At 42.9% G+C, this 13204-nt stretch overlaps 2 protein-coding genes across 4 annotated transcripts in view; one reads left to right on the top strand and one right to left on the bottom strand.

Annotated features, from left to right (window-relative positions):
- The window catches only part of SEL1L2 (SEL1L2 adaptor subunit of SYVN1 ubiquitin ligase), a 73854-nt gene that overhangs the window by 55844 nt on the left and 4806 nt on the right, over nucleotides 1-13204 (top strand). For 2 of the 3 annotated variants that reach the window (XM_061622589.1, XM_061622587.1), the window contains 5 exons: nucleotides 463-550; nucleotides 652-800; nucleotides 10218-10383; nucleotides 10471-10545; nucleotides 12749-12918. In XM_061622589.1, the coding sequence (XP_061478573.1) occupies nucleotides 463-550; nucleotides 652-800; nucleotides 10218-10383; nucleotides 10471-10545; nucleotides 12749-12918 (648 nt within the window). The remainder of the gene's footprint in view (nucleotides 1-462; nucleotides 551-651; nucleotides 801-10217; nucleotides 10384-10470; nucleotides 10546-12748; nucleotides 12919-13204) is intronic. The other variant, XM_061622588.1, reaches the window with a different exon arrangement.
- On the bottom strand, nucleotides 1603-6623 carry LOC133382922 (uncharacterized). The gene is made up of 3 exons (XM_061622590.1): nucleotides 6433-6623; nucleotides 5037-5368; nucleotides 1603-4931 (listed from the first exon to the last, which is right to left on the bottom strand). Exon 3 carries the CDS (start codon nucleotides 4857-4859, stop codon nucleotides 4026-4028), a length of 834 nt encoding a protein of 277 aa, XP_061478574.1. The 5' UTR covers nucleotides 4860-4931; nucleotides 5037-5368; nucleotides 6433-6623; the 3' UTR covers nucleotides 1603-4025.

Below are 13204 nucleotides of genomic sequence, written 5' to 3'. Positions count from 1 at the left end.
AAAAAATGGGGCACAGAAGGGGCAATGTATATTTCTAGGTGGGCAAAATATACTAGTTTGGGGTGTAAGGTCTTGTTTGGGGGGGCTGGCCCCCTCTGCGCTGCCTCTGCGCTGCCTCTGCGCTGCCTCTGCAGGCTACCACCCCACTTTAGGCAGGGTGGGGAGGGCCCTCCATGCCCAAGCACCCCTGAGCCAATCAGGAGGAGCAGTGCATGGGCCAACACCCTGGGTCCCACAAGGGGTGTTCTGCCAGGGTATCTGTAATAGTGGTGGTGTACCTTGTGTCTGTTATAGTGGGGCTTCTGCCACATCCTATGACTCCTCAGCCAACAGATCTCAAGTACAGAATTGTGCCCTAAGTCATCATTGCCTCTTGTCTAATAATACTTCTGAGCTGCAACCCGTTGACATAGCAGTGTTCCACAAAACCAGAAATTGATTATTATTTTTTGTAAATTACAGAATTACAGTGAAGCTTTTAAATACTTTCAAAAAGCAGCAGAGAAAGGATTTGCCAATGCCCAATTTCAACTAGGAGTCATGTATCACAGTAAGTCCTGGTCATGATTCTTCCTTTCCTAAAAGCTGCCATCATTCAGCTATCTCGTTTGATGAAAATTCAAAGACTTCAAAATGAAATTTGATTTGCAGATGGGTCAGGAGTCAGGAGAGATTATAAACTTGCCTTCCAATATTTTTACTTGGCATCTCAAAATGGGCAACCCCTTGCTGTTTATTATTTGGCTCAAATGTACGCTACAGGAACTGGAGTGTTCAGATCATGCCAAAACGCAGTTGAAGTAAGTAACACCCTGTTTGAAAGTCTGTGCATAGAGATAATACTGTTGATGGCTTTTCTTACAGTAACGTTTGCTGTCCAATATCAACAACTGTTCAAAAAAACAACGGCCCAGTGGCAACACACACAAGAGACAAGCTACATTTTATGCTAAATGCATAGCTCAGAGGCACTCCGGGGGGGTTTCTTTCTTTAATTACAGACACATGAACAGGAACACATCTTGTGTGGAGGAGAGGTTTATAAGCCTTCTCTCTTTCATGGCAAAAATGTTCCCTTGTGCTACAATTTAGCTTAGAGAAAAGCTCCCATCCCCCCACCCCAAGTTAGGCTTCCACTTAATAAGCCACAAAATATTAAAATTTTAGGAGACAGCTCCTGTTTTTGTAGGGAATTTTCTAATGTGATTACACTGTTCCCAATTTGTAGATGGATTATTGCTGCTGTTGCTTTTCTTTTTTTTGCATCTTGTGTCAATTTTGTCCTGAGTGTTAAGAAATATTTTGCAAACATGAAATACATGGGGCACGATCCAACAAAAACTAAGTGATGTCACATTGCATTGACATCAAAGGAAGAAGAAATTTAAGCACAGCACATGCTTGTTTTACAACTGCAAAAAAAACCAGTTTTTTTTTTTACTCAGAAATTCATTAGTCCCATTGTGTTCAAGTGGGCTTACTCTCAGGTAAGTGTGTATAAGTCTGTACAGCCTGACGCATTGTGCCCATACTTGTTATTCCAAAAATGAGGTGAAAAATGGCACCTCATTGTTGGTGAGTTGAACTGTTCTTTGAAATGACAAAGGGATCTTTCTTAAAAACATCTCAAACACACATGATAAAACACCACCATAAAATATATATCCTTTTATATAATTTTTTTATTCAGCATTTCTGTTCCTCTTGCCTCTATCCTATGACTTTCTATGCATTTTTGAAACACAATTTAGATTTCATTGTGAATCCTTGATTTCCCCAGTACTATAGACAGACTTAGTTCTAGCACTTTTTAAAGTTTGGTTCAAGGGTTGCCAAACTAGTTGACTTTTCCTGACCTTACAAAAATTACTAGCTGCCTTTTAAAAGATGTGTATGTAGGTGCATGACATTATTTTTTCATAGCGCATATTTCCTTATGAAACAGAAAGAGTACACTCGTAAGCACATTTACTTAGACATAGGACTTACTATTGAAGTTACTCCTGAATAAACATATATAGGATTAGGCTGCAAGTCTTGTACAGAACACTCTACAGAATTATTCCCTTTTGAATTGAACCTGGAATCCAGCTTCTTCACTGTCCAATGAAATTATCACTTTGATTTTGAAAAACAACCACCATTTAAAAAAAATTAATTTATCACTTTGGAATAACATCCCTTATCTTGCAGAGTGTGTGAGTGCCTGCTAGTTTGGATCTTTTCAGGAGGTTGGCAAGAGATTACTTTTAAAAAGTAATAAATTACATGTACAATTACATGGCCCAAAAAAGTAGTTATTACCATTACAATTCCAACTGCTCTGAAAGTAACTGATTATTTTATTTTTTCTCAAAAGTAATCAGTACAATTACATTTCAGTTACTTTTTTTAAAAAACGCCTACAAGGTGCTGGCCTTGGCTGCTGCACATCTAAGTAGCCTAAAACAACATTAAAAATAATCACACACACACAGGGGGTAGTAGAATAATTTTTTTTATCCATAAGATTAACAGAATGGCATAACAAAATCTCATATCCCCCACCCACCCCAGCAATGATGATACCTCAACACGTGAAATCAAATATAACACTTGAAATTGTTTTTAAAAAATTTTAAATTGTGTTTTTAAATTGTTTTTTCTGTTTTAAAATTTGTATATTTGTTTTTAATGTTTTTAATTGCTGTAAACCGCCCAGAGAGCTTCGTCTATGAGGCGGTAAATAAATGTAATAAATAAATAAAAAAAGAAAATAAATGCTGCTTTTACAATACATTTCTGTTATGTCTCAAAAGAACAAGGTGCTCAAAGAGCACGTCAGACGAGGAATGTATCTTTATAGTCATTACGTTGCCACCAGTACTGAACAGGCGTTCTACTGTGGCGCTTGAAGGCATGCCTGTGTTGTGCTACAAAACACCCCAGAGCACACGTGGAAAGCCATGGAGTGGTGACACTTCCCTGCTGGGAGACCTCAGGTACCTCAACAATTCCTCATCAGCAGTGTCCACTGCTACGTCTTGCCCTGGGGCTGAAAATGAAAGTCATTTTCCAAATCATCTCCTTTCTGGTCTTTGTCTGAAGACTGATCACTGTCCTCATTAAGTGCACCCATCTTTATTTCAGCTTTCAACAAGGCTTCCATTGTGTATCTCAGAAAGAGAGAGGATATGTTAACACATATATGTCAGGAAACCACCATCTGCTCTTGCTTTCCTGATGCTTGTCATGTCCCCTGATTCAGAGTCCAACTGTCAGCCTGAGCCTATGGATGATGATACAGAAGGTAGGAAGGTGACCAAGTCACCACACTCATGGGGCAGCACAGCAGACCCTTAAGGATTACCTGCAGCACACAAGGTTGTGATGAGGAGCCCCGAAGAAAAGGCCCAGCCCCTGCCTACCACCTTAAGCCCTCTGATGCCTCCCTTGAGACAACATTTCCCTTGGAGTAATCCACCCAAAGGGCTTCCCTAATGTTCTTACTTGTTGGTATGAGTGGTTCCCTGGCATGATTCCAGCCACTCTAGTTTGAAGCGAGGGTGTAGGCAGGCTGCCAGAAGAAGCCTTTTGTCCTCTCAGATAGCTGCAAACCGCTTTCTCAGGGCTTCGCACACACCTCTCAACAGCTGAAAACAGTATGTGTACCTCACAGGTTTGTTTTCCAGCCTTTCTAACTTGCAGTCCAGATTGTAGAGCATTGGTAGCAAATACCCCATGAATGTGCCATTCTCTGTTGCAGGATGTCTAGGACTGGGCTAGTGGCCCCATGATCTCTGTATATTCCTGCACCACTACAGTCTCAGCAGCTGAGAAACTGGACAAGGAGCAGCGGTCCATTATGGCATGCATTTTTAGTGGCACAGTTGACAGGAGTTCATGTAGTTGCTTCAACGCATCAAAGGTGGAATTCTACCTGGTCTTATTCGGTACCTTCAGATACACACCACATTGCGCACGGATATACTCAGCAATCTGGGCTGACTGGTTCTGCTTGGACCACAACTTGCTGCACTTTCCCATCAAGGAACGTGTTTCTTGAAAGAACCAAGAAGACTGCTTTTGGAGGAGTCAGAAAGCATGGCCTCTATGTCTTGTGTTGCCACAAGGTTGAGGGTGTGGCTAGCACATCTCTGGTGTGGTGGTAAAACAAAATCTTCTCCTGAGTCTGCAGCTTCTTCCTCTGCCTCAGGTCCTGTGTCCAGGATCTCACAGATGGGCACAAACTCCACCTCAGCCTCCTCCTCCTCCTGGTTATCACCATCATCATCACTGGTGCCTGCAGCTTCCACTGGTTCTTTGGCCATGAAAACTCTGAACGCTTTCACAAAGTTGGAGCCATTGTCTGTAGTAGTGCACATAACTTTGTTGTGGATCCTGTACTGCACATGTACATCATGCAGTGCTTTTGAAAGGACATCGTATGTATGGCGCCCCTTCAGACGCTTACAAGCCAAGGCCCCGACCTCACGTTTCAGGGTAGTTGGGTTGATCCAGTGGGCTGTTACCCCAAAGTAACTCTTCTTGCCATTGGTCCAACAATCTGCAGTGGTTGCTGTATATGCCACAGCACCCATTTGGTGTGCAAGGTTTTTTCTCATGTAGCATGCTCTCTCCTCAACTCTGTCTCTCAGAGTCTTGGCACATATGATGGTGAGATCTTTTGGGAGTCCAATGTGAACCAGACTAATGAATGATGGTTTGTCCACAGTTTGAAGTGGTAATGTCTCCTCTACAATGAAATCAATGATTCTCCTGTCGAGATTGCTCTGGGTGACAGGCTCCCTGCCAGATCCCCACCTCTCAAAGGTTGTCTGCTGCTGCTTCAGCATTTTGGAAGGAGGGCTGTCATGCATTGGTTCAGGATGGCCACGTCTCCTTGCCTTTATTGCTTCTTCAATTGCTCTCAGCTTCTCAGGATGTACCCTCTGTGGAAGAAGATGAACAAAGCATGAATCCAAGAAAAAATGGAAGAGGCACTTCACAATTTAGACAATGGGCACTCTTTGAGGACCAGCATGACAAACGCTCACCTCTAAATGCTTCTTCACATTGGATGAGGAGGAAATAGCTGATCTTAGAGTTTTGCTCCTTGGAAGGCAGTAATTGCATCATATAATAACATTTCTCCCACTCTGGCTCACAAATGTACAAGCTTTCTCAAAGCCAAACCATGGTACTTGCTGTTCTGCAGATGTGGCTGTGGGCAACTGGCACTGCTTCATGCCCTCCTCCTCCTCGTGCACAGGGCCTCCTTTGTGAACTTCACTCTCTCATTTCGCCTCCTCAGGATCAACAAGCTGTGACTCAAGTGGCTGCACCAACTGGCTGTTGCTCTCAGCAGCAACAACTGCAACAGCCTTATCTGTAATAAATAAGAGATAATGCTGCTATATGGGTGAACTTCAGCTGTGACGCCATGTGAAGTGTGCCCCCATCTCTTCCCCATCCTGCAAGATCCCCCCAGTCAGAGTAGAAGTAAGCAGGCCGATAGCACAATTAAAAGAGATACGCTTTGCATAATTTTTGCTCACCGATTAACCCTGCCTGAGACAGTTGCTCAGCCTAACCTACTACCTCACAGGGTTGCTGTGAGAATAAAATGAAGAGGAGGGAGAGCCATATACAGTGAATTGAGGTAGGATTTGAAGATGATGATTATGATGATAATAAATATGCACCATTTCAAATTAATTCTGTATGAGAAGCATTTCATGCCAAGCTTGGAACACCAAGGAGGAGGTATAACATGTAGGCAAACTACTTTTGACAAAATGCCATTTATCCTTTATATCTATATATATCTAATAAAGCTGAATGATGTATGTAAAGCATTTTTTCTCTTTCCCTTTTCTTTTTTATTATTGTAATACTAATTTTCTTTTCCTTAATAATCATTATTTTAAAAATATTAATAATAATGATAATTTATTAATTCTGCACAAGCCTCTATGCGCTATTACAAAATTGCCTATAGTAGGGGGGTGCATGGGTGGTTTGAAATGGGTTTACTTTGGAACTTTGGAAGGAAGGAACCATATGGAACAAACTTCCCCTGCCAGCTACTAAGACACTTGTGGGGCTTGCCTGTCCAAGGGAGAAGGGGAGGGACACACAGGCCACCATTCATAGCTTCGCGTGCCAAACCAAATGCAACCTCCTCTCACTCTCTTTTCCAGCCAGCCAGCATTGTGGCTCACATGTGCCCAGGCCAACATTTCCCCCTGCGATGCAAAAAAGGGCAGCAGGAGCAGCTTCCCTCACAACCTCACTCGGTGCAAGCACACACACACTGTCAGCTTCGGAGAGGTGATAGCTGGACCCTAAACTAATTAGCTGGCAGTTAGCTGGGTCATAAATCTGCCAAGGCTAGGCAGATAACAGGAACACGACAAGGGAAGGTCAGAGGAGAGTTTCCAAGCAACATACCAAAATCAGCGTCCAAAAGCGCGGTCAAGGAAAGCTGGGTCCAGTGAGCCAAGAGTTCAGTCTGGGTTCTGGAAGCTAGGTCTCGTGTGGAGATCATGACCAACATTGTAGTCAGCAGCCTACTGCAGTCACAAACTGCCTTTTAAATCCCACTCCCTCAGACAGGTGCAGGTAATCAGCCTCCCAGCTTCTAAGAGCTTGCTTGTCTTAAACAGACAGACCAGCTGCGTTGTTGCAATACTCGCTGGCGTCTTTGCTCTGCAGGGGGGAGGGGAGCCTCCTGTTCATTCCCTGAATCCGACTGAGGGGCTTCAGCCGTGTTCTGGACACTCTCCAGCTGAGTGAAAGCTGGAGCTGCGGCCTCGGGGATTCTGCTTGTTCCTTCTCCTGGATCTGCTGCTGCTGCTCCCGAGTTGTCCTCCTCTGAGGAGTCATCTGAAGGGGCCATGATACACACACTCTTCCAGCTAGGTAGCATTGTGGCTCACACGCGCCCAAGCACCCTACATGCAAAAAAGTTTAAGCATTTCAGATGGAGCAAAGTAGCCATGCAGGGCGGCGGACCAGAAAGTATTCTCTCTCTCTCTCTCTCTCTCTCTCTCTCTCTCTCTCTCTCTCTCTCTCTCTCTCTCTCTCTCTCTCTCTCTCTCTCTCTCTCTCTCTCACACACACACACACACACACACACACACACACACACACACACACACACACACACACACACACACACACACACACACACACTCACACTCACACTCACACTCACACACACACCCCATCGTTACTGATCTCCACAGTTCTTCATCTTCATTCTGCTGCTGCTGCCTCCTTCATCCACATCCTTGCCCTCCGGCTTTCTCCCTCCACTCCTTTCTTCACCACTATCCATTTTTGAAGCATTTTTTTTCATCCTCCGCTGCACAATGGTCTCGCTTTCCACCTCCTCCCTTGTCGCCTCCTAACACCCACAGAGCACCAGGGCTGTGCAGAAGCCCATTATGAGGCACATTACTTTCATCCACCAATCAGAGGAGCAGAAGACTTCCCCTGCTCCCCCCTCAAGTGACGCCCAAAAGTAATGCTGGAAACGTTAAAGTTACAGCTCAAATGTAATGAAATTACTACTAATTCTGTTACCAGAAAAATGTAACGAAGTTACCCACTTGTTACTGAAAAAAGTAATAAATTACAGTAATTCATTATTTGTAACGAAATAATTCCAAGCTCTGGGCAAGCCATATTTTTTACTAATGAGAGGTGAATCAGGAGAGTAGATAAAGGCTTCTTTGCACCTGGGAGATGGCCCTCTCTTTTCCTCTCACTGCAGAAGGAATACTCTCATCAGGATTGGTGTTTTTGAAACACTAGATAACAATAGCACCTTTTTGCCATATCTCTGTTAGAGCAGAGGGAGTCAATATTTCAACTGCCAATTTCATTTTTGAGGACTTTCTTCCCACCCACATACACATATGTACAAATCAGTCAAGGTGTTCTTATTAGAAACTAGTTTCCCCAAGTGCTGAGAAGTTCCATGGGCAGCACTACCTGGATTTAGCATCTTTCAGAGGACAGCTAACTGAAGCCTCTACCTCCCTCTCAATCTATTCCATGCCCAAACTGTAGTTTCTGCACCAAACACCTAGCCTTACATCAACCCCCTCATCTTGGGAGGCAAGAGTGTCAGCTTCTAAGCTCTGACAGCTAACACTCAAGGAGATCTCCAGATAGCTCCCAACCATTGCATCAACATCAACCAGCCATTCTTTGCCATTAACATGCATTCTATCTGAGAAAAGGAAAGGCCCAGCATACAGAACATAATTATTCACACAGGCTTTTGGCAATTAATGGTTGCTACTGTTCAGCAGTGCAGTGGAACTTTTCCCTCCTCTCCCCTGCAGTCCCCCTTGCCAAAATCTGCTCTGGAGTATTGGGGGAACCCTCTGGAGCAGATTTTGGGGACGTGCAAGGTGGGGAGAGGAAGGGGAAGTTCTGTTGTGCAAATAGAACTCTGCATGCCCAGCACTGTTTAAAACCCTAAATGCCCAGGGACCCAATAGCTGTAATGTATGAGAACAGTAGTATAAGATTGCCGTTTTGGTTTTAAATGGTGCTATGAATGTAATTTATGTGAATAGTTTTAATTTATATTGTCGTGCACTACCCCAGTCTGCAAGCGGTGAGATTTCCAGGGGATCCCTGCGCTCGCCCAGGGTTTGGTTTCCTTGGGAAGACCGTGGAGACTGTGGTGTCTTTATGAAATATGGTTTATTTATTTCCATACATTCCAACCTGAACTTAGGGTGGAGGGGTTTAAGGCATCAGCAGTACAATATCCAGCTTTTCTATCAGGGTTACAGGAGGCACCCCAAAGCCATGGTGCAGAGAGCCAGTCTCTCTGCCTGCCTCCAACCCCAGCCCTTCCTCAGACTCAGCTCCAAACTCAAGCCTCTCCTTGGCCTGAGGAAGGGGGGCTCTCCTGAGGAGTTTCAATAACAATAGGAGTTCTCTGACTCATCCGCCAGTTAATGGGACTTGATAGGTCCATTAACTCACCTGGCCACTTTATTAGACTAACAAAGGGAGATCTGGCCAGCAGAGCAGATTTCTCACCTCCAGGAGCAGGGTTCCAAATCAGAGGCTGAAGGGGACTCATAGAAATCATCTGTCTCAACCCCAACCCCATAACAATATTGTGCAGGACTTTGAGATTCAAAACTGGGTAGAAGAGCTGTATAAAAATCAAATAAATAGTTTTTTAAACACACACACACAAGGTTTAGCTAATGCAATTGAATTACCATTTCAAGGAGCTGTTTAACAAAAGTGATAAACATGTTTTTAACTTTAACTAATCATTGTGGTGTGGTGGTTAGAATGCTGGATGGACTGGGGAGTCCTGGGTTTGAATCTGCACTTGGGAACATAGTATTGTCTACACTGACTGGCAGCAGCTCTCCAGGGTTTCAGTAAAGGATTGATCCTGGGATCTTCTGCGTGCAAAGCAGATGTTCCGCCATATGGGTTTGCTACTTGAGTAATGAAGGTCACTGGGTGACTATCATACAAACATTTTCTCAACCTAACCCACTCGCAGGGCTGCTTAGAGGATAAAATGGGGTAACCCCATCTATGCATGCTACCCTGAGCTCCTTGGAGGAATGGTGAGACACAAATGTGAGGAACAGAATAACAAATCGTAGATTTGGAAAGGACCTTGTAGGTCACCTAGTCCAACCCCCTGCTTAATGTAGGATCTGCATTGCTGGATGCAACTATAGCATTCCCACCTGTTGCTGACAGTTTGCTTCAGGGAATTATGGGCTTTCCTTCACTGGAGGTATTTAAGCAGAGGCTGCACATCACTCTGCTCTACTGCTGAACATCTCTTATAAGTGGGAGCTTTCTCCTAGTGTTTAGCTGAGATCTGCTTCCTTGCAGTTTCTACCCGTTTCTTCTAGTCCTGCTGTTTGGAACAACAGGGCTGCTCCATCTTCTGCACAGCATCCCTTAGATCAGCCTTTCCCAACCGGTGTGCCTCCAGATGTTGTTGGACCACAACTCCCATCAGCCTCAGCCATTGGCTGAGGCTGATGGGAGTTGTGGTCCAACAACATCTGGAGGCACACCGGTTGGGAAAGGCTGCCTTAGATATTTGAAAACTGCTATCCTCTCTCCCCTTAATCTTCTCTTCTTCAGTTAATTGTGCTATTAAGGCAAGATAAATTACAAAGTTCTGATGATATTCATATGTGTTCAATACCAACTTTTTTGCTGTTCAGCTTTACAGAACTGTATGTGAATTAGGAAGATGGTCAGAAAAATTTCTAACAGCATACTTTGCTTACCAGGCTGGTAATATTGATTCATCTCTTGTTCAGTATGCATATCTAGCAGAAATGGGCTATGAGGTAGCTCAGATCAATTTAGGTCACATTATGGAATCTGGTAAGTGAAACCTCCTATTATGCTGCTATTGGTATTCTTAAACACAGTTATTGTGTTAAGATAAGTGATGCCAATATCTTGTTACAGAAAATGCTAAACTTCTCCATAAAGACCAGATATATCCATTGGCTCTTCTTTTGTGGAAGCGGGCTGCAAAGCAAGGTATGAACAGAGTTAAAAATAACCTGCACCTACCTGTCCACTCTTATTAATATGATATTCTCTGTTTTGAATCCTGCGGTAAAATAGCAAGAAAATATTATATTCATTCAACAATCCCAATAATTCATTAAAAATCATGAATATTTAGATGCTATTTTCCTTCCTCCATTTAATTTATTAAGATGTCATTCCCGTGGGCATTTCTTTTAAAGTATTGAATACTAAAATGTTAAAAATGAATGCTGTGCACATTTTTTTTATCATTCCTTTCCACTTGCCCTAGTTTCATCGATCCTTATGCATGATTATAGAACTTTAACCTTCAAAATAGGTTGAGGGGGAAATGCCTGTTTATTCCTAGTCAGTCTTGCTTATTTTACTATCCTTCACTTAATTTTGGGACATATAAAGTAGTAATTAATGCCTTATACTATTTTACTTTATTGTTATTTCATATGAGCCATCCATTCTATTAGGGAAAAAGAAAGATAATTTGAAAAAAGCCACCTCATATTTGTTAGAGCCTTTTTTCAGTTCTTTGTCATGCCTAGCAAGATCTCTAGGTGATGTCCAGAGCACAGAAATAAACTCACTGAACAGTAAAGACTTAGCTACCATGAACTTTTAATTTCTTTTCAAGCAAAGCAACTAGCTGTGCCTTGTCCTTCATGCCCTGAAGGTGGCTGAATTTTCTAGATGTCAAGATGAAGAGTGCTCTCATCTTGCCACACTCTCTTAGGCACATGTTACCAAATTCTTCCAAGCTACACAGGAAGTGGATTGAACTGTGAAAGGCCAACCCAAATTGTGTCTGCATTTTGACAAATTTGTAGGGCAGTGCAATATCTCAGAGAGGAGGTCGGGTCTCCTGCTCCCCTGGTGCATTCACTATAGCTGCCCGATTTCCCTGTTTTTTAAAGTTTGATAGAAATACCTGTGGGCTATAGGTACGTTCTTCAACCGCAAGGGTTTTTGCCTATTAGTGAATACCATTTTAGCACAAGGCAAAGACTTTATTTGTCTGGTGTTTTCATCTACAGTATGGGTGTAGGTGTCATGAGCTCCCTGGAGAACTCTTGGAAGCCTGGTCTGAGGAGGAGGAGGCTTGGGATCCAGGGAGGAGCCCAGTAATCGGGACACTGTGGATGAGGATGTTGGGGAGGTGCCTAGTAGTCTGCCCATTTATAGCCCCGCCCCTGAGGTAGATACCGATGTGGATGAAGGCTTGAGGTGCCAGTAGCTGATTTGCAGCTGAGACTGCATTCTGCAGCGGGTCCATCCGCAACTCAGGAGGGGGTTTCAGAGGCAGTGCCAGTGTAAAATCTGGGAGAGTCATTTCAACCCCCATCACCATGGGCATGTTGTTGGTGGCATAGGTACAAACAAACTGAGCTCATTAGCCAATCCACTGGAGCGCTCACTTGTTTGCCCAGTCCTGTGCTGAGAGAAAAGCCCTGCGAAAGCATCTGTGTCTGCCCTGTCCTGTATTACAGGAATTCAGGGGCTGTATAAAATGTTGTGACAACATCTTTGCTTGCATAGCCATGCCACCGAATGCCTTGAAGAGATGTTAGGTCTTGTAAACAGTATTTTCCTGACCTGTGTTCAAGTCATGTGCTCACCTGTGGATTAAAGCCCTTTGTGATAATCAAGCCGAGAATCCCACATCCAATTATGTTGGTTGGGAGCTAAGACAGTAGGTCTGAATGTTATGGTTTGTTTTTTAAGTGCTGTTTTATTTATATATCACTGTCTCTCTCATTTTATTACTAAGTTGTCAGCTGCCTCAGAAGTTTAATTGGCCTAAAAAGCATTTAAAATAAAATGATAAACTTGACCAAAATAAATAGGATCCAAACTAGAGCCTTGAGTCACACTTCTGAAAATACTGTAAGCCAGCACTAGTGCTGGAAAGCCCAAATGTCATGTGTTGACAAGGCTCATTCTAAACATATCCACACACCTGTTTCGGCTTCTTCTAGGAAGAAGGGCAGGATATAAATGTAATATATAAATAAAATAAAATAGGTAGGCCTCCTTGTTTGAAACCAAACACACTTTTCAGAACTATCTTCACAGCTGGTGGGTGACACAAATAACTATGGCTAAGAATTCTTCATCAACCACCTTGCAATGATATATGCAGGAATATATAAATAAAATAATAACAATAATAATACTTTTTCAACTATTTCTCTTCCAGGCAATATATTTGCCCGAGTTAAAATTGGAGATTATCACTTCTACGGCTTTGGAACAAAGAGAGATTACATTACAGCAGCAGTTCATTACAACCTTGCTGCTGATCAGCAGAGTGCTCAAGCCATGTTCAATCTGGCATATATGTATGAACATGGTTTAGGCATTTCTAAGGTAATAAAATATACATCTGGTGCTGTATCAAACATTAAAGCTGCAAGTAAACTTTTTATTGTACATATTCTAGTTAAAGAATGAAGGAGAAATAAAATTTTCATTTTGGTAGGCCCTACCTAGTAGGGTATTTGACTTGTTCAAAACTGTGGTGAAGTGATCAAGTACTGATTGACTAAGCAATTTTGTAATCTATCAGCATGTTAGGAACAACAAATACCCTGATTTGAACTGCAACATATAATAGCAGGATAATGAGCATAGCTTAAATAGCTGAAGAATTGAG

This window comes from Rhineura floridana, chromosome 4, assembly GCF_030035675.1.
Source record: "Rhineura floridana isolate rRhiFlo1 chromosome 4, rRhiFlo1.hap2, whole genome shotgun sequence".
Classification (NCBI taxonomy): domain Eukaryota; kingdom Metazoa; phylum Chordata; class Lepidosauria; order Squamata; family Rhineuridae; genus Rhineura; species Rhineura floridana.
This window is presented reverse-complemented; position numbering and strand designations above follow the sequence as displayed.

What these genes read in the sequence shown, in the direction of transcription:
- LOC133382922 (XM_061622590.1), bottom strand. Translation starts at nt 4,859, where the DNA reads ATGCATGACAGCCCTCCTTCCAAAATGCTGAAGCAGCAGCAGACAACC.